Below are 21,180 nucleotides of genomic sequence, written 5' to 3'. Positions count from 1 at the left end.
AATGCGACAATGGTCTTATCTATATTGACGAACATTTACCTCTAGGTCTTGACAAAAACCTATAGCCCCATTTGCTTTTATTAAATAACATATTACCTTAATACTTACAAGTTACAACTCAAAGAATGGAGGTCGATGCATTTACTTCAATATCAAAGGATTGGCCTGATTGGGAGGAGGTAGAGAGAAAGAACAAGTCAATATGTAACAACTTTGGTAAAAAGCCTGACTAAGATTTTAACATAAACTGCCTGATAGTGAAAGTACATTAAGATGCAAAGAGACCATTATTCTTACACATGGAAAAGAATTTTCATTTTGAATCAAATAATTATTCTGTATTGTTTAAAACAAAATTGTCTTTGAAACAAAACTACACTATTTCCGCTAAGAACCTTCATAAAACTACTACTATAAATGGAGTTCATGCATCTCTTGAAAGCGTTTGGATGTTGCCTCCAAATGGGCTGTATATCCCACTGTTGTAGGCCTTAATGATCTCTGTCTTACCATTTGACAGTATTCAGGCTCATCTGATTGCCCATCTTTACTTATCCACTGTATCATCTGATGATACATGGGGAAAAACCACAGTTGGATGCATCTGTATGTGAAATATGGGATTAGAGAAGTGGTTACCACAAACAGTGTGAGAAGCCAATAAGAAGGGGCTGGTGCACAGGCTTCAATGAAGACCTTATAGGCTGTTGTTGATATGTTGGGGTTCATTGCTCCATATGCCAAGAGAAATATGTACCACAATATAACGCTACCCCAAATGTAGCGATGATTTTTTAAAGTGAAATAGTTGGTGGATAGTGCAATTTGACAATTCACTACCCATACAATGCAGGTGAACATGACGGTTCCAAGGATTTCCCAATCTGCAACTTCACCACCTTTACGGAAGGCAGGATGCTCCATTGCACGGGTGCAAAAGAAGAAGATCAAAATCGCGTTCAATACCCCATTGAACGCCCAGCCAAGGAATTGAAACCAGCTGAATAGGACGTTTTGTACACCTTCTTGGTACAACAGAGGGAACTGTGAAGATTACAAATGAGAAGTTAGCCCAATGCTATTTACTATTAGGATTCGAATGCTTAAATTTTTTTTGAAACTTCCATTAATGTGGCTTGGTAAAAGGAATGAGTAAAATTTTTATAAATTTGAATTGACAAAATAAAAAGCATCCCAACACAGGATTTACCTTTATACAAAGCTCTGCAGAGACATCCTGCTCAAGAATTCCTAGGGCTGCCACAGGAATTGACGTGAAGATGATATTATAGAATAACGTATACCAATCGTTGTAGGTAGTTTGGCCTGAGAAAGATGCATACGCCTCAAAGAAGAAGACAGTGAAGCCAAGGGCAATGTTCTTGTAAAAGAAGTAGCATATCTGTCAAACAACAAAGGATTGTGTCATTATATATAACTAGAAGGTTGCCCGCGCGTTGCGCGGATAATGCTGTAAACTTTTATGTAAAATGGTTTTAGAAATTTTTGTACATATATTATAGCATAAATAATAGATATTTTCATTGCTAAAATCACCTACAATTATAGTAGAAACTTCAGAGTATGTAGGCATATTTTGTTGCCTACCATCAGTTGATCATAAACCAATTAATTGCAAGGATACATTATGCATAATTGCGTATCAAACTCCTTGAACCTATCCCTTGTCATACGAAATGTCTAACTAAGGCATTGATCTTATGAAGCATCTTCAATAATATTTTAATTATAGTAGTGCTAAGGTTGCATAGTGATTTATGTCTAGGCAAAGCAACAAACACACACTGATATTGTTAAGGCTCTCGTGGACATCCATACATGATACTTGACCAATAAATAAATAAAGCAAGCAACTTCAATGATAATTGAGCTAGACATGATTCAGCATATTTAACAAATTTTTAACAAAGGTGTATAAATATAATATATTTAACAATTTTTTTAATACCATTTTGAGTTAATATAGATTATAAGCTAACCTTCAAATAATGGAGACACCACATAATTTTTTTGCCCACTTAGTTCTTAATTTGTACCTTTGCGGTTCTCATTGTTTCTTTCTTTGTTCCTATTTTTAACAATTGAGTTTTTGTTATTTAGTAGGACATAGAATATGTGTAGATTGTGTTGATTATTTTAAAACTTTGCTTCCAACTAATACTTAACCTCTCAATAGGTAAAAGACAATTATTCACCTAAAAATAATAACAACTTTCCAACCCGTAGTTAAGTTAATTTGTTTCATTGTCAATTATATAGGTCTACATCATACAATCAAATAAAAATTATAAATTTTCTTCAAGCATTTTATCAAACACTATAGATTCAAAATAAAATATATAATTATTCCCGGGCTCTTAGCACTTCAAATCCCACAAAAGTTTTGGCTCCATTGGCGTTTTGAATGTGATCCAATCCATATAGATACATGGGTATGTGCTCCAACTACATGTGGCATGGAGGACCTTGATTTGTTGATTAAGCTTCTTCCTCATTGATCTTTCTACCTGCCTAACAAAACCGGATTATATACTCAACTTATCTTTGCCTTAGGGTCTAAATAGTACCCAATTCAACTAATTTTCTTAATCACATCCTCATGTAACATATTTAAATCACTCACCAAAAGCCAAATTATAAATTATAAAAATGGTGTGGCTCAAGAAAATCTTGACCAAGAATAGTTCAAATGAAAAGAAACAAACTACCATCTAGTTTGATTATCAAAAACCCATTACCTCTTAGCTACTAATGTAGAGTTTTAGTATTTCATACCTCTTAGATACTAAATAAGGGTATGATAAATTAGGGGCCGGTGGCTTTTTCTTCTTGGGTTTAGTGACTTTAGTCTCCAACCAAAATAGGTAAAGTTGAAGCTTCGATCTCCTCAAGTCAATCTTCTCTCAAACATTGCAAACCACAAACTCGGTACCTCAAATAATTTTTTTTTAAATGAAAGAAATAAACAAAGAGTGAGAGTCAGAATATTTATTGATTTATTTATAGACACTGAGAAAGGAGTTTTTGTCCATGAACTCGTAGTGGAATTGTTGATCCATTAATAGAAGGAAGATCCATCAATTGATAAAAGAAATAGGTACATTAGTGTGTGTTTAAATTGAAAGGGGAAGTGAAATAGTTTTTATTTATTTATTTATTTTCTAAAAGAACTGAAGAGTTAAGGGAGAGAAAAACTGAATAAAAAAATTTAAGATGGGTTGATCTTAACGGAAATATATTAAAATTTAACATTGCAAAGCTTGGTCTCACTTTGCAAAGTGCTTATCCTTAGTGTTCATTTAAATTTGAACATTTAAATTGGTAGATTTTGTTATATATCTTTCTAAAAAATTCATGATTATAGTAATGTTGGAATAAATAATGTCCACACTAATAAAAATAAAAATGGAAAGAATTGACTTGTAATTAATATATATATATATATATATATATATATATATATATATATATTCTTAAATGTTTTGAATTATTCTAATATCACTCACACATACACAATCAAAATGTTGCAAAATGGGCATCACTTAAGATAAATTTCATAGCTACAGAATTCTCTTGTCTTGTTTTTTTATTTTGTTTTGGTGTAGTGACAAAATTGTCAAGTTAAGCAAACCATAAAAACTATAGAAAAGAAATCAAAACCAAAATAGTGTTTATTTGAAGCAATTTACAACGTTACTTCTAGCACAGACCATATTTATTGCGTATTGCTACAATTTACAATATGAGCACATAAAAAATAGTTTGCTACTCCTGCATTAAAGCTATTGCCTATAGCAAAACACTCAGCTATTTTATCAAACAATTTGCGTACATATAAATAAAAGGAAATTGCATCCAAACCAAAATTACAAAGTAAAATTAAAGATATCAAAGTAATAAAGTAAAATTTTAAAAGACTGACAGAGAAATGGTTGTTTTAGAGATTATATACCCACCTTTTAGAGGAAGAATGACCTTACGATTCAATTTGGGATCTAAAGGATAGCTCCAAGAAGAAGATATAATGGTTTAAGCAAATTGGCATCAATGGAGCTAGAAAGGGTAGAGGTATCTAATGGGATTTGGGTTATTGTCCAAAGAATTATTACATTGATTTATTTTCCTCAGTGTCCAGCAAGCTTTGAGGGCTACAAATAATATATATATATATATATATATATATATATATTGATTTAAAAAGAAATATATTAGTGTGCTTCAAATTTAAAGGGGAACTGAAGAGTTAAGAAAGAGAAAGAGGTGAATTTGATTTTGCTAAACAATGAGTAATGTGCATCTTTTCAATTTCTAAAAGGATGTTGGAATTTATTTTTCAAGTGAAGGTGATTTGGGAATGTTAAATGCAATAATTGGTCTAATAGAGCTCAAATAGAGCGCCACATGGCAGGACCTCATGCTCTTCCGCATGAGGTCTCTGCTTTTATATATATATTGATTATTTGCTTCAAAACATCGATAGTCAAGCTCCCAAGTTTGTCTCTATCAAATATTGCCTCAAGGCACATTGATTAATTATTATGCTTTTGTGCCACAAAAAAAAAAATTAGGAACACAAAAGAAAAAGAAAGAGAAAAGCAAGTGACAAAGGAGGTAGGAATTCACATGCTTTTCAATATATCCATGCTTAACATTTTTCCCCATGGTTACACATTCTTTTGTGCGTATGTGTGTGAAATATGACTTTTGTGTGAGTGACATTAAATTAACAATCTTTGTATGGCTATCTATGGTATAGAAAACTTCTTTTTTTGTTTGCCCATTCTTGTGTTTGAGTGTGTGTTTGTTTGTGGAATCTACTTTTGTGTAACATTAATTAACAATCTTTGTTGTGGCTCTTTGTGGTATAGAAAGAAAATAAAAAAGAAAAGAAAAGAAAAAACAGTAATTTTTAGGAGCAATAGAGTAAGAAACAGGATAAATTTTTTATATATATAACGAGTGAAAATTCAAATTTACGGGCCTATTTAGATTCAAAGTTTATAAACATCTATATAAACTTGTTTGGATTGATGTTGGTGTTAGAGTTCACCATTAACAATTCATAATGACCATTTTTAGGATTCTAGACATTCACAACTGATTACTTATAATGGATAGCCATTTATATATATATATATATATATATATATATATATATATATATATATATATATTATTAATTTAAAACAAGGTGTGAAAGTCATATTGGTCTTTGACATTTCCAAATGATATGTTACCATTGTTGAGATCCTTCTGTAACACCAATGGCCATGCACAAGAAGCAAGCGCTCCAAATATCGGAATTGAGCAATTGCAATGTCACTTGACATAACTGCCTGTAATTTGGAAACAGATACTTGTTAAAATGGACAGCTGAAAACACAAAGTCGCCAACTGAAATAAATTTCCAGATGGAATTTCAAATAGAAGCAGAATATAATCTTTGAGCAATCCTTTCAAAAAATACCTGCATTCCCTCAACACCACTAATGCCAATTCCTATATCTGCTTCTTGTAGCATTCCAACATCATTTGCTCCATCACCAATTGCTAGAGTTGTTCTACCTGTTCTAATTTTGACCAGTCTTGTAACCTGCATTATCAAGCATCACCTATTTTCAGGCTAAAAGTTTCTTGAATTGTTAGAAACCTAAAAAGTTTGGATGGTTTTGCATATATATTTTTATTTTTAACTTGCAGAATAAGAAATAGAGTCCTTTGGACTGGATTGATACAAAAATATATTCATTATCAACTTCAATTAATTAAAATAGGGAACATCAAAAAATTAAGCACGTTTGACAGCCTATGACTACCCTAAGGATATTATGGGAATGAAATTATGACTCAGGATTGTGCTAAACATTAAAAAAGTTGAAAAGAAGTAAAATACGTTGATTCACACACATACACACACACACACCTGAACTGAAAATATAAAGAACATAGATAAAGAAGGAAAATCTTACAAGGGCTTTTTGTTTGGGAGAACAACGACAGCAAATAACAGATGCACAGCCAAGGGCAAGCTCTAAAAACAGGCCCTTGACATCATCCTCCAAAGCACAACTGAGTGACTTCCCATCAATGATCAAAGCCAATGCCTTTGAGCTTTTTCTTAATGTGGTAAGTGATTCTTTTGCCTCCAGAATCTGTTGGAGGACATTTGCCTTAAATGCCTAAAATAAGAAAGATCTCATCAAGCTCACAAATTACAAGTCAAACCGTGATATTAAGTTCACTTACAAATGAACATGAATTTACTATGGCTGTCAACTATGAGGACTTATAAGGAAAAAGAAAAAGTTCAACTATTTAGTTAGAATTCTTATTTATCATTGGTTGTGTAATACTCTATTTTCAGCATTACATGTGACGCATTGCATATCATGTGTCACAGTAGCTGTTTCTAAACACTCTATATCAATTTCATTTAAGTACCAGCTATTTATAGTTTCCGTACATGCATTACATCAGAAAAAATTATGTTTTTGGAGATTTTATACAATAAGAACTACTTATAAGAAATAGGTTTTCTTGGAAACACGCACCACACCTAGAAAAGCAAAGTTTACTACGCTTCAACCTCTAAACTAATCTGTAGGTTGTGCTATTCTTGTGGTTGAAAATGGAAAGCAGTTACCTCTAATTAACAAAAATAAAAAGTAAATAAAAGAAATAAATAAAAAGGCTTAACACCATATAAAATTAGGGTTTACCACTGCTATAGCAAAATTGTCCCCTACTTTCTCCAGTGCTTTGATTTTTGGTGTCTCTGAGCTGATTACTATTTGCTTCATTCCTTGTCTAAGCAAACAACAGGCAAAGCTGAAAGATAAAAGATAAATGATAAATAAAAATTAATTAAAAGTCAGAAATCTTTATTTATTGTGGTCAATATCTAATGATTCCTCGAGCCAACCACTAATCATACCCAATATTGATTGCTGTCTCCATTTTATCTCCAGTCAAAACCCATATTTTGATTCCTGCCTGTGCAAGCTTGTCAATACATTCAGGAACCTATCCAGCACAAATAAATGAATATTAGATTTAATTTCACAATTGTTTGAACATGTCGTTTAAACTCATTTTTTTCAGCATAGAAATATTGATAAGTATTTGACTAAGCCACTTACCCCATTTTGAAGTTTGTCTTCAACTGCAGTAGCACCAAGAAGAATCAAATCCTTCTCAATCTTTTCTGCCACTTCCTCCATCATTTCCTCATGATCTGCACTCACAGAGTTCTTGGCCTCAATAAATTCTTCATTAAACTTATTATATTCTTCCTCATCAAGTTCACGATATGCGAGCACCAAGGTCCTCAAACCAGCATTGGCATAGTCATTAATATGCTCCTGAGTCTGCTCCTCAAACTCTCTTCCATTCTTTGTAAGTCTTTCAAACATGACACTGCTCAAGAATAAATTAAAAATTATTTAAATAATTGAAGTTCAAATAAATTTGTTAACAAGGAAACAAGTGAAAAAGTAAATCAGCCACGCACATTGTTAGAAATGTATAGACTCATGAAGTTGAAATGTGATTGCATTCCCTTTTTTATGTCGTGAAATGCATGTCAGAATTAGAATTCTTTTTGTTTTGAAAGGGGGGAGGGGGGGGGGGGGGGTGGGGTTGGTTATAGTAAACCATCTATACTATTGCCAAAAAGGTCAAAAGACATTCGCTGACCAACATAAATACAAGAATCACTTTGCCGACCAACCTCTTGCAGGCTACTGCAGGATTAACTACATGTTGTCACAGAGTTTGTGGGAAAATATTACTTACTGAAGTAACTAACAAGTTTTCAAGTGATGTTTCGTTTTACAAACCTGTCAGCACCTTTACAAAGAATTAGCAGCTTTCCCTCCATGTTTCTTACAATCACCGACATCCGCTTTCTTGAGCTACTAAACTCCAAGATATTCAAAAGTTTATAAGATCTGTAAAATGAAAATATATCACTTCAGCCATATATCTCTAAAAAACTTACATTATTACCTTGAGCAGAAGAGCTCAAAAATATCACCATGCTATGAGTGAACTGCGATGTTTTCTGTAGCAAAGTACAGGATTTTTTACAGCAGAAAATGTAAAAGCAAGAGGCCTAAGTGCAAGACACTAACCTTTGAACTTTCCAGCCAGAGACGGGATCTAATTCATGCAGTAAGATGCTTGATTGAGTCCTCTCGTAAAATTCGAACCCCAGTTCTCTGGCTGCAATCACAAAAGCAGCCTCATCTGGTGATTCAGCTTCATAAGAAATTCTTCCTGTTTCTTCATCAACTTCAGGTACTGCAGTATGGCAAATGGCCAGTAACAGTAGAAATTTCTGGATTACGTCTGCATGAGGCTCATTAACCCAGTTACCATGTGTGATTCTTTCATCAAAAAAGTTAAATCCTTTAATGGCTGCTGTGGTGGAATTCTCAACCTGGCCCTCTCCATTCGTCACCTCTTTAGCTGAAGGCAACCCTTCTCTCCTAGACAGAGCTCTCTCAACTTCTGTCACTCCACGCCCATAGGCAGTCCCTGCTATTGAACACTTAATAAATTCCATTGAGTTGCAAGTCAAAGTTCCTGTCTTATCAGAAAGTATAGTGTCAACTTGGCTCAGTTCTTCATTCAAATTTGAGGTACGGGTTCGTGCTGGCTTGTCGGTTTCTTCATAATACATGTGCAGATCTTGATTTATGAAAGTACATTGAATAAGCTTAACTATTTCTAGTGTAATATACAAGGAAATGGGAATAACATAACTATACAACATGAGGAAAGTCAGAAAGCTCAAAATTGCTGCAACTGGTGCTCTGCTTGGATCATAGAATATTGTAGTGTCATCTGGTCTAAGGTACCATCTTTTCATTGTTCCATTTTCCAAGTCCTCCCTAGTTGAAATTCCAAAGAAAATTGATCCAATAAAAGATATCAACACAAGGATAAAAAACAAGAAGTAAACAATCTTATCCATTCTTCTCTCAATTTTGCTTCTCTTGGAAGGAGGAGCTGTTGAATTTTGCATAACCTTTGTGTCATGACCTGTAAATATTACCACCCCATAAATAAAATCCGTGTTTCTTAGTTTTGATTCCCTAAGCAGAAGCTGCTGAGGTGTAAGTGGGTACTGCTGTTCTTCAAGCTGCAAACTGCCTATATAAGAGTACAAATTTGCATTTGGGTCCTCACTTTTTATTACAGCCTTGAAATTTTGAAAGCCTGAGTCTTTGTGCAGCTTTGAAGTTGCATCCAATGCTTGTTTTAGTTTTAAATTGGTTTCTCCATCTAGGTTCATGGTCTCAACGTAGCAAATTGCTTCCTCATAACTTGAAGAAAGCAGGATGAGATCAGCAGGAAAAAATTCATCCTTTTCCACCCTCACTATATCTCCAACTTGCAAATTCATCCATTTAGCATTATCGAATACACCTTCACCACGATGCACTTCTACCTTTCTATTGTTCACCTCAATATCCTGATAATAATAATACAGACAAGATTAAGGACCCAGGATTCAGAGATAACTAAAAATAACATTGTGGGTAATAGGATTAAAAAAGGTGAATGCATAAATATGTATGTATAATATCAACTTTATATCCTTTAGTATAGATGAAGTTTTAAAGTTCTTTAACACCTAGTAAGATATGTGTGTGTGTGTGTGAAGATTTATACTGCACTCTCTCCATTTGTTTCTGATAGCTTACTTTAAAAACAGGAATCAAGCCAAGGGTGGGAGAATAATATCTAGTAAGAAGTGAGCTATACTCACTTTAAAAGTCCACCTTGTTTAAAGTTGGAGGATCCAAAAATTAAACCAAGTACTTAACATATTTAAATTGGCCAACTCTAAAAAACCAAAGTTTTTCTCTTGAAGATGCTGGTAGTAAATTTATTTTTAAAAATGGAATTAAATGCATTTCTCTATGACAGATCAAGTCACTGCATTTGAACACAGACATGCTAATTGAACCTCCTTTGGCTCCAATTTTCCACTAAACCATCATGACAACTGAACCATTACTAAAGTGACAAATAAGTTGAAGCTTTTCTATGAAGAATATGCTATAGGGGAAGGGCAAAGAAAACATATTCCAACAATGCCTTTATTTGCTATAGTTAACTATGTAGATAATATCATATTTCCTGTTTACTCAGTATATTCTAAAGTTATAAAATTGTTTCAGTAACAAATTTTAGATAGGATTACAAAGCTCCCTTGACATTTGTACATCTATATTTATTACTAAAAACTGAAGCATAGCATTTAATGTTGCTACGCTCACGTTGAGCCACATCAGTAACCATATCATCATTTTTTCTTTTCAATTTTTCTTATATATATATTTTAAACATTTTCTCATTTAAAAATTAAAATATCTTTTAACCATTATTTTTATTATTAATTTCCCAAAACTCTCATTTCCTTTTACCTCTTCATCTCCCCATTACTTTCTACATTAATATCATTCTTTCTCTACTTTTTTACCTTCCTTTATTTTAACTTTTCTTATTCTCAATATCTTGCTATAAATTTGACATTTTTTTTCTTCATTCTATGCATAATTTTCTCACACAAAAAATGTTACTTCTCTCTCAATTTGTTTTTCATTTTTTGTTTGATTTTTATTTTTTTTATTGCATCAATTCTTTAAGTTGATGAATTTTTGTGTTAGTTAAAATTCTACTTTGGGTTGATGTAATTTAGTTTTTTGTTTTAAGTTGTTATCTTTTATATTCTCTTTGATTAAATATTATTCTACTACATTATACATATAGTATATAATAATATAATGTTATTATTGTAAGTGCACAATTGCACCTGGACCCCAAAAACAACTACGGGCTCAGGCCCAATGAGCCTTAAACAATCAAATTTGTAGAGTGTGGGTTTGAAATCTTGGTTAGAGGTACTAAGAACTTGCTAACAGACTAAGAGTTACAAACACTAGTAAATAACAAATGATAATTGCAAATAGGCCTTCTCGGACATAAGCCGAGGACTACTTCTGTATTATTTCTCTTTCTTTCTTAAAAGTTACAATTCTTAATTTCTTTCTTAGTTACAGACTCCCCCTTTTCTTTGGCGTTCATCCCCCTTAAATACTTCTTTTCCTGATGCTTTATCCACGTGTTGCTCCAACCCCCTCCCTCCTAGATATTTCTTTTCTTAGTGCCTTTGAATAGTGACCAGAAGTTTCAGTTCTACTGTTCAGGGGTCACTTCCCTATTAATGCGGCCAGGGAGGTAGGTGCAGAGTCTTTAATGTGGAGGTGGCAGCCTTTGCTTTTGGTATTTTTCTAACACCGGTGTACCTCGAAGGTTCAGGGTTTCCCCTTTTAACCAACAGTCTTTCCGGAATATTGCCTTGACCTTCATAGTGAAGCTCCGAGTTCTCCTAGGTCTATCCGAGGAGAAACTTACCCTCGGATGTGTCCTCGGATCCTCGGCGTATGGGCCGATTCGCAGTACTAACAAATTCTTAGCTCAAGAGCAGGTCGACCCTCCTTGCTACAGCCCAAAGGCCCATATGCCCACTTGGGTCCTTTTACTCTCCACAATTATATTATATAGAATGACTTGGATAATTTGATGTTTATTGCTATAAGAACAGTGACAAGATATTAAGAATAGTAACTTCAAATGTTAATTTCCCCAAAGTAGAAGGTCCGAGGACCCGACATAACTAAGGTTCTGTTTAACAAATGACAAGATATCAATTTCTACAAGGTTTGTGGTCCGAGGACTACACTTAACCAAGTTTCTGTTTGACACTTAAGAATAGTAATTTCAAATGTTAATTTTCCCAAAGTAGGAGGTCCGAGGACCCAGCATAACTAAGGTTCTGTTTAACAAATGACAAGATATCAATTTCCAAAAAGTTTGTGGTCCGAGGACTACACTTAACCAAGTTTCTGTTTGACTCTTAAGAATAGTAACTTCAAATGTTAATTTCCCCAAAGTAGGAGGTCCGAGGACCCAGCATAACTAAGGTTCTGTTTAACAAATGACAAGATATCAATTTCCACAAGGTTTGTGGTCCGAGGACTACACTTAACCAAGTTTCTGTTTGACTCTTAAGAATAGTAACTTCAAATGTTAATTTCCCTAAAGTAGGAGGTCCGAGGACCCGACGCAACTAAGGTCTCCGTTTTAACAAATGACAAGATATCAATTTCCACAAGGTTTGTGGTCCGATGACTACACTTAACCAAGTTTCTATTTGACTCTTAAGAATAGTAACTTCAAATGTTAATTTCCCTAAAGTAGGAGGTCCGAGGACCCGGCATAACTAAGGTTCCGTTTAACAAATGACAAGATATCAATTTCCACAAGGTTTGTGGTCCGAGGACTACACTTAACCAAGTTTCTGTTTGACTCTTAAGAATAGTAACTTTAAGCCCCTAAGGTATTTATAACTTTGAATTACTAACTTACAAAAGCACATTTTATTAATAATAATACATTCGAAGGTTATTTACATTCCATGGGCGTGGTACAATTCTTTCATCTAGGTCAGCTAGCCGATATGACCCTATGCCTGCTACTGAAACAATGCGATAGGGGCCTTCCCAGTTTGGTCCTAGCTTACCCCAAGCTGGGTTCTTAGAAGTGCCCACAACTTTTCTTAGTACAAGATCCCTAGGTGCGAGTGGCCTTAGCTTCACGTGAGCATCATATCCCCGTTTTAGCTTCTGTTGATAATAAGCCATTTGGACCATAGCGGCCTCGCGTCGTTCCTCAAGCAAATCAAGACCTTTCTCCAGGAGGCCATCGTTATTCTCCGGACTAAAAGTACTTGTCTTCAGGGTGGGAAAACCAGATTTCAGAGGTATCACGCCTCGGCTCCATAAGTCATAGAGAATGGCGTTTCTCCCGTGGACCTGCGCGGTGTGGTCCGATACGTCCACAGAACATGTGGGAGTTCTTCCACCCACCTGCCTTTCGCATCGTCCAACCTTTTCTTGAGCCCACTAACTATGACTTTGTTAACGGCCTCGGCTTGCCCATTTCCCTGAGGATAAGTTGGGGTGGAGTATCTATTTATGATACCCATATCACCGCAATATTTCCTAAAAGCCTTGCTGTCAAATTGAACGCCATTGTCTGAGATAAGTGTATGTGGTATTCCGAATCTAGTGACAATGTTTTTCCAAACAAACTTCTTGGAATCAACGTCTCTGATATTTGCTAAGGGCTCGGCCTCAACCCATTTAGTGAAATAGTCTGTCCCCACGAGAAGCCATCTTTTGTTTCCTGCAGCCCTCGGAAATGGCCCCACTATGTCCAATCCCCACTGTGCAAAAGGACGCAGAGAAGGTTGAGAGCCCCTCCAGGTTGATGAATATTAGGGGCGAACCTCTGGCATTGATCACACCTTCGAGCATAATCCTGAGCCTCCCTCTGCATATTGGGCCACCAATAACCCTGAGTCAGAGCTCTGTGGGCTAAGGATCTTCCCCCGGTGTGGCTCCCACAAATCCCTTCATGCAGTTCTTCCAAAAGTGCTTCCGTTGATTCAGGGTGCACACACAACAAGTACAGTCCTGAGAAGGATCGTTTATACAATTTCTGGTCCTCGGACAACCAGAAACGTGGCGCCTTTCAACGTATCTTATCTGCTTCAGATTTGTCCTCAAGAAGGATGTCATTCTTAAGAAAAGATATAACTGGGTCGATCCAACTAGGTCCAGGCCTTATCAGATGAATGCGAACTGCGTTGACAATGGTAAGAGTTGGCTTTAGCAAATCCTCCACGGGGATAATCCTGGGCAAACCCTGAGCCGAAGACGTTGCCAATGTAGCCAAAGAATCTGCATGGGTATTTCCACTCCTAGAAATGTGAGCTAAGACGAAGGAGTCAGATTCGGCTTGCTGACGCTTGACCTGGGCCAAATATTCCTGCATTCTGGGGTCTTTAGCCTCCATGGTCCCCGTGACTTGGCCGACCACTAACTGAGAGTCTGAGAACGCCTGGACTTCCTTTCCACCCATCGTATGTACCATCTTCATGCCCACTAAGACTGCTTCATATTCGGCCTCATTATTAGTAGCCGAGAACGACAAGCTCAAAGATTTTTCGAAGACAATCCCGTCAAGGGATATCAGGACAAGTCCGACACCAGACCCTTTCTGATTAGCTGCCCCATCCACATACATTCTCTAAGTCAGAAGGGCTGCAGCCGTGATAACACCAACTGATTTTCCATCCATGTGTGCTTCTTTCAAAGTTTCTTCTAGCAATGGTTCGGTAAACTCTGCCACCAAGTCAGCGAGGACCTGGCCCTTCACCGAGGTGCGAGGCTTGTATTTAACGTCAAAGGCTCCTAGAATGGTTTCCCACTTTACCACCCTGCCAGAGTAATCGGCGCTGCGTAACACCGCCTTGAGAGGTAATTGGGTAAGAACCACCACCGTGTGGGACTGGAAATAATGAGGAAGCTTCCGCGTGGCATGAACTATAGCCAGAAGTGCTTTCTCCAAGAGTAGGTAGCGCACCTCGGCCTCATTCAAAGACTTACTAACATAGTAGACCGGTCTTTGCACCCCGGTTTCATTCCTTATAAGGACCAGGCTGATCGCGTGGGCGGCCACTGCCAGACAAGCAAACAAGACCTCGTCCGCCTCGGGGCAAGATAAAATGGGTGGCTGAGAAAGATATTGCTTAAGCTGTTGGAAAGCTAACACGCAGTCCTCGGTCCATTGAAACCCTTTCCACTTGTTCAACAACTGGAAGAAAGGACGACACCGGTCAGCTGACCGAGATATAAATCTGTTCAATGCGGCAATCATTCCGGTCAATTTCTGGATTTCTTTTGGGTTCCGAGGCGGTTGCAAATCCTGAATAGCCTTAACCTGCGCTGGGTTTACCTCTATGTCTCTATGAGTAATCATATATCCCAAGAACTTTTCAGACCCCACGCCAAAAGAGCACTTTGAGGTGTTAAGGCGCAGCTTGTACTTTTTTAGCATCTAGAAGGTGTCGGCCAGATCTTTCACGTGTGAAGGTATTGTTTTACTCTTCACCACCATATCATCCACATATACTTCAATGGTCTTCCCCAGTTGCTGTTTGAACATTCTGGTCATCATTCTTTGGTAAGTAGCCCCAGCATTTTTCAATCCAAATGGCATGACCTTATAGTGGTAGTTCCCCGTTGGAGTAATGAAAGCAGTCTTCTCTTGATCCTCCAACGCCAAGGGAATCTGATGGTAACCCTGAAAGGCGTCCAAAAAACTCATTTGAGGATGTCCAATAGTGGCATCCACCAGTTGATAAATACGCGGCATTGAGAACGAATCCTTGGGGCAGGCCTTGTTCAAATCTGTGAAGTCCACACATACTCTCCACGTTCCATTCTTCTTTTTAACCACAACCGTATGCGCCAACCATTCGGGGTAGAAAACTTCTTTAATAGCCCCAGCCCTCTTGAGTTTGAGCACCTCTTGCTTCACGGCCTCGGAATGTTCTTTGGAAGAACGCCGAGGTGGCTGCCTTCTCGGAACAATAGCAGGGTTGACGTTTAAATGATGACAAATGAAGCTCGGGTCCACGCCGGGAGCCTCATAAGGGTCCCACGCAAAAACATCAATATTGTCCTTCAGAAATTCCAACAACTCCATCTTCTCCTGGTGTGGCAAACGTATGCCAACTTGGAAGAACCTCTCTGGGTCATCCGCTATCAAAAACTTCTCTAATTCCTCACAAATAGCCTCCTTTCCTGTCTCCGCTCCAGGTGCATCCGGAGCTGTTAATTGCTATGACTCTTGGATGGGCAAAGCTGATGACTCGGCTTCTGTCTGATGAAGCACTGCGGCCGATATGCATTGCCTGGCCATCGATTGGCTGCCGAGGATTTCCTCAACATATTCCCCAGAGGGGAACTTAACCTTAACATGCAAGGTAGAGGAGACGACTCCCAGAGTGTGCAGCCATGGCCTGGCGAGGATGGCTGTATATGGGGAGTACGCGTCGACCACAATGAAATCCACCTCAACCGTTTCTGAGCCGGATTGAACGGGCAAACGAACCTGTCCCTTCGGCACAACGGCCCTTCCCTCGAAGCTTATGAGTGGCGAGTCATAAGGAGTAAGATCTTCCAGCTTCAATCTTAGCCCCTTAAATAAATCAGGGTACATGATATCTGCACCGCTGCCCTGATCAATCATCACTCTCTTCACATCATAACTCCCTATCTTGAGAATGACCACAAGAGCATCGTCATGGGGTTGAATGGTACCAACCTTATCTTCCTCCGAAAATCCCAAGACCGGTAAGGTCACCTTCAACCTCTTCGGCCTGCAGCCTGGCTCCTTGGCCTGAGAATGGGAAACCGCCATCACCCTAGTGGGACCTGAGCTAGTCCTGCCAGGTGCAGCGAAGATAACGTTAATCGTTCCCAATGCGGGCCGAGATGGATTATTCTCCTGATTGTTCGAGCCAGATTGACTGCCCTGTCCACCAGGTTGACACAAGTGCTGCTTTAGTTTTCCTTCACTGACCAGCTGCTCTAAGTGGTTCCAAAGGGTCCGATAGTTCTCGGTAGTGTGGCCCACATCCTGGTGGTACTGACGAAAGAGGTTATGATTCCTCTTCGCAGGGTCTCCTGCCATCTTACTAGGCCACCTGAAGAAGGGCTCCTTACAAACTTTCTCCAGTAATTGGTGTACTGGTTCTCGGAACACAGTGTTCACAGCCTGAGTTGATGCCGAGCCGGATTGACCGACATAATCTCTCCTCGGCTTGTTGTTGTGGTATCTGTCCGACCTGAAATCCCTTCTCTCCTGCGGGATAACCTTCTCCTTACCCTTTCCTTGCTTCTGTTCTTCCTCCACTCTTTTGTACTCGTCAATACGATCCATGAGGCGACGTACGCTGCAGACGGGCTTCTTGGTCAAAGACTTTCTCAAGTCGTGATCAGTAGGAAGACCTACCTTAAAGGTATTGAGCGCCACCTCATCGAAGTCACCATCTATTTCATTAAACATTTCCCAGTACCGGTTGGAATATGCTTTCAACGTCTCCCCTTCCCTCATGGTCATGGATAGCAGCGAGTCCAATGGCCGAGGTACTCTGCTACACGTAATGAACCGCGAAGCGAATGCTCTAGTGAGCTCCCCAAACGAACCTATAGACCCCGATTTAAGGCCGTTGAACCACCTCATAGCAACAGGTCCCAAGTTAGAGGGGAAAACTTTACACATCAGAGTCTCGTTATGAGAGTGCACCGCCATCCTTTGGTTAAAGTGACTCACGTGCTCCACTGGATCAGTTCGGCCATTGTAGATGGTAAAGGTGGGCTGGGTAAACCTCCTGGGAAGCCTCCCTTTCTCAATCCTCCGTGAAAATGGGGATTTGGAGAGTTGGTGCAACGCCCGACTCATAGCATCGTTCCCTAAGCCCCTAGAAGGAAGCTTTTTGCGTCTGCGAGCTGGCTGGTCACCCTCCTCACAAGGGGACATTGCGCTGGGGGGTGAGCATGACCTTGAGCTATAACTACCTCCCCGAACCTCCTCTGAGGAAGGATTAGATGAGGACGTTGAAGGCCTACGTCTGGCGCGGCGTAACTTCCTCTTCAAACAATTGATCTCCTTTTGCATGGCTTTAGCACCATCCTCGTGGGCGGTGCTACCACCGCCATGAGTATGGCTAGCCCTAGGGTATTCTGTATGGACACTTCCCTCACCATCCCTTCGACGCTCAAGACGCTCGAAAAGATCCTCCGGTTGTGATCCCTGTGATTCTGCATGGTGAGAACTTAAGCCTGTCATAGTATCCCAACTCTTTCTAGACTAGATTTCCCACAGATGGCGCCAATTGTAAGTGCACAATTGCACCTGGACCCCAAAGACAACTACGGGCTCAAGCCCAATGAGCCTTAAACAATCAAATTTGTAGAGTGTGGGTTTGAAATCTAGGTTAGAGGTACTGAGAACTTGCTAACAGGCTAAGAGTTACAAACACTTGTAAATAACAAATGATAATTGCAAATAGGCCTCCTCGGACATAAGCCGAGGACTACTTCTGTATTATTTCTCTTTCTTTCTTAAAAGTTACAATTCTTAATTTCTTTCTTAGTTACAGACTCCCCCTTTTCTTTGGCGTTCATCCCCCTTAAATACTTCTTTTCCTGATACTTTATTCACGTGTTGCTCCAACCTCCTCCCTCCTAGATATTTCTTTTCTTAGTGCCTTTGAATAGTGACCAGAAGTTTCAGTTCTACTGTTCAGGGGTCACTTCCCCATTAATGCGGCCAGGGAGGTAGGTGCAGAGTCTTTAATGTGGAGGTGGTAGCCTTTGCTTTTGGTATTTTTCTAACACCGGTGTACCTCGAAGGTTCAGGGTTTCCCCCTTTTAACCAACAGTCTTTCCGGAATATTGCCTTGACCTTCATAGTGAAGCTCCGAGTTCTCCTAGGTCTATCCGAAGAGAAACTTACCCTCGGATGTGTCCTCGGATCCTCGGCATATGGGCCGATTCACAGTACTAACAAATTCTTAGCTCAAGAGCAGGTCGGCCCTCCTTGCTACAGCCCAAAGGCCCATATGCCCACTTGGGTCCTTTTACTCCCCACAATTATATTATATAGAATGACTTGGATAATTTGATGTTTATTGCTATATATATTATTTTTACTCTTTTTTCCTCTCATATTATTTTATTCAACATTTAAATCCAATCACATCCTCCATACTATTAAATTATGCAGCATAAATCAAGAAAATAGCTAGACACAAACCTGCCTTCCTTTACCATACATTGGGGGAATCAAAATATTTGTGTGATAAAGGGTCATATAATTTATAATTTAGATAGCACCTTTGAATGTGTCTAGGACCATAGATTGAGTAATTTGTAGACTTAAAAAGCTATTGAGAATGAACTTTTTGAATCAAGTCTAACAAAATATGAATTACTATATATCATTTAATTAAAACTTTTATCATAGATACATTAATATTTTTTTTGCCACAAATTTAAACCACGCAAACTTAATAATTTTATATTATGTGTTGGTAGCGTCTCTGCTTCTTCTTCTTCTTCTCGAAAATATTATGTATCATCTTTAAAGGATTCTAACAATATTGATCTTATGGGAAAAGTTACATAAAATATTGAGAAAAAAATGTTTTATATTACAATCTACTAAAAATGTTTTTTAAATATTTAAATATTTCTACTTTTCATATCACTGACATGTTTTACAATTACCACATGTGTTAACTTAGGACTTAATATTCTTAAGTTGTTTCGGCAAAAAAAAAAAAAAGTTGTCACAAAAGAGGAGTTCATGTAAAGTTTTTTTTCAAAACGAAATATTTTTTTTGTAAGGCCACCAAACTTGATAATTTGCAAATGTGGAACCATTCGCAACAATATTTGCATAGTTATATAGTTATCTAGCTAAAGCAATGTGGAACCATTTGCAACAATATTTGCATATTCGCAACACTATTTGCATAGTTATCTAGCTAAAGCAATTGGGTATAGTTTTAGTCTTCAAAAAACACATATCTACCGATGGTTAAACGTTCATCCTGGGTAGCTTTAACTTGTCATATAATTTTACCTTTATATATTCATCTATTTTCATTTAGATTTTTTTTTTCAAAAAAAAAAAAACTTTAATTTAGATATTTATAAGTAAACAATGAAATAATGATTCATGAATAAAAAAAAAAAACTATCTATACATATTTATCTTGTGCGATTGTAACTTTACATATAATTTTGCATTTATATATTCATTTACTTTAATTTAGATGTTTATAACTTAATAATGAAATCTATAAATAAGGTAAGTAAAACAATCATATTTCTATAATTCAAAAAGTCACAATTTCTTTTTTCTGAAAAATGCCTTTTACATTTCCTTGGAATTATTTTTAATTTTTAATTTTTATAAAACTTTTGACATACCACTAACCTAACCACTTCATACATTAAAAATAATTAAGGCTCATTATTACTTCCGTTAATATATTATGGATATCTTAATTGATTGAGACCAAACTAAAGAAATGACTTTCATATTTTCTTGAAAATTCAGAAGGAAAAAAAAACCTTTGACATACCACTAACGTAACTATATCTATAACTATTTAAGCCATCCATGATATCTATTTTTTATTGATAACCATAAAATTTACAACTAGCAAGGGAACATACAAAGTAATTAAGAATAACTGAAGGAAGAAAAAAAAATGAAATCAAACATCAATTAATAACCGTTATTTGGAAAATAAAAAGGTGGTCAAGAGGAATAAGAAATAAAATAGAGATGGCTATACAGAGGGCATTGAAAACTTTATAGTGCAATAAAATCAACTATTACATTCACTTAATTAAATCAATAATCAACAATTAAATATATTAATATAAAATTTAAACTTAAAACTAATCAAACTCTAACTAGGGAAATTATGTGTGTGTGTGTATATATATATATATAATCATAATCTTCATACACAATGAATAGTTTTACCTCTTATTTAATGTCTATGTTATGCAAAGCATCAACCAATAAATATATGATAATGGAAAAAATGTTATAGACAAAATTATGAAAATTATGAAAAAACTATTTTTTTAAAAGCTTTTTATAAAGTCTAGGGACTAAAATAGTATTTTATCTATAAAAAAATCACGCGCGACGCGCAGGACTGTGACTAGTTACCATATATAACTTATTCTGCAAGTTAAGGAAAACATTAAACTTAAAAGCAAGAAAGCAGAATTAAAGCAATGTGTATAATTACAAACTAACCTGCATTTTCCGCCTCCAATCTTCTATAGCCTCCTTGACCATTGCAGCTACGACCACCAGAGCAAGAGGAAGAACAGCACTTACTGGTGAAGAAGGAGACAATGGCGTGAAAGTCAAAATTGCGATAATAAGGAAATATGTGTTGGCAGCCCGCCTGAACTGCTCAAACAATGATTTGGGGAAGAATGATGCAAGTGTATATTTTGTACTTCTGACATAATTGTTGCCATAAGTTAGGGCCTCTTGACTTTCTTTATTGTTGCAATATACTACCCTTGAGAAGCCAGGTCCTCCAATCAGTGAATGTTCAGGTTGAATTGATTCTTTTCCAGGTTTGAAGGGACGGAATCTGCGTAAATGCAGCTTCTTTGTTATACCACCAGCCAT

The 21,180-nt window shown here is 37.1% G+C and overlaps 1 protein-coding gene across 1 annotated transcript; it reads right to left on the bottom strand.

Annotated features, from left to right (window-relative positions):
• Positions 1-389: 389 nt before the first annotated feature.
• LOC142631777 (putative phospholipid-transporting ATPase 9) lies at positions 390-21,180 on the bottom strand. The gene is made up of 11 exons (XM_075806090.1): positions 20,794-21,180; positions 8,154-9,499; positions 7,860-7,970; positions 7,161-7,437; positions 6,956-7,044; positions 6,741-6,849; positions 5,991-6,200; positions 5,489-5,614; positions 5,259-5,357; positions 1,211-1,402; positions 390-1,044 (listed from the first exon to the last, which is right to left on the bottom strand). Exons 1-11 carry the CDS (start codon positions 21,178-21,180, stop codon positions 412-414), a joined length of 3,579 nt encoding a protein of 1,192 aa, XP_075662205.1. The 3' UTR covers positions 390-411.

This window comes from Castanea sativa, chromosome 4 (genome assembly GCF_040712315.1).
Source record: "Castanea sativa cultivar Marrone di Chiusa Pesio chromosome 4, ASM4071231v1".
NCBI classification, from domain to species: domain Eukaryota; kingdom Viridiplantae; phylum Streptophyta; class Magnoliopsida; order Fagales; family Fagaceae; genus Castanea; species Castanea sativa.
The sequence above is the reverse complement of the archived record's forward strand: the minus strand, read 5'-3'. Positions and strand labels throughout refer to the sequence as shown.

What these genes read in the sequence shown, in the direction of transcription:
- LOC142631777 (XM_075806090.1), bottom strand. Translation starts at nt 21,180, where the DNA reads ATGGCTGGTGGTATAACAAAGAAGCTGCATTTACGCAGATTCCGTCCC. An exon ending in GAGACAGCAATCAATATTGG is followed by an intron (nt 6,850 to 6,955) that starts GTATGATTAGTG and finishes TTTATCTTTCAG; the next exon opens with CTTTGCCTGTTGTTTGCTTA. An exon ending in ACAATTTTGCTATAGCAGTG is followed by an intron (nt 6,201 to 6,740) that starts GTAAACCCTAAT and finishes TTCTTATTTTAG; the next exon opens with GCATTTAAGGCAAATGTCCT.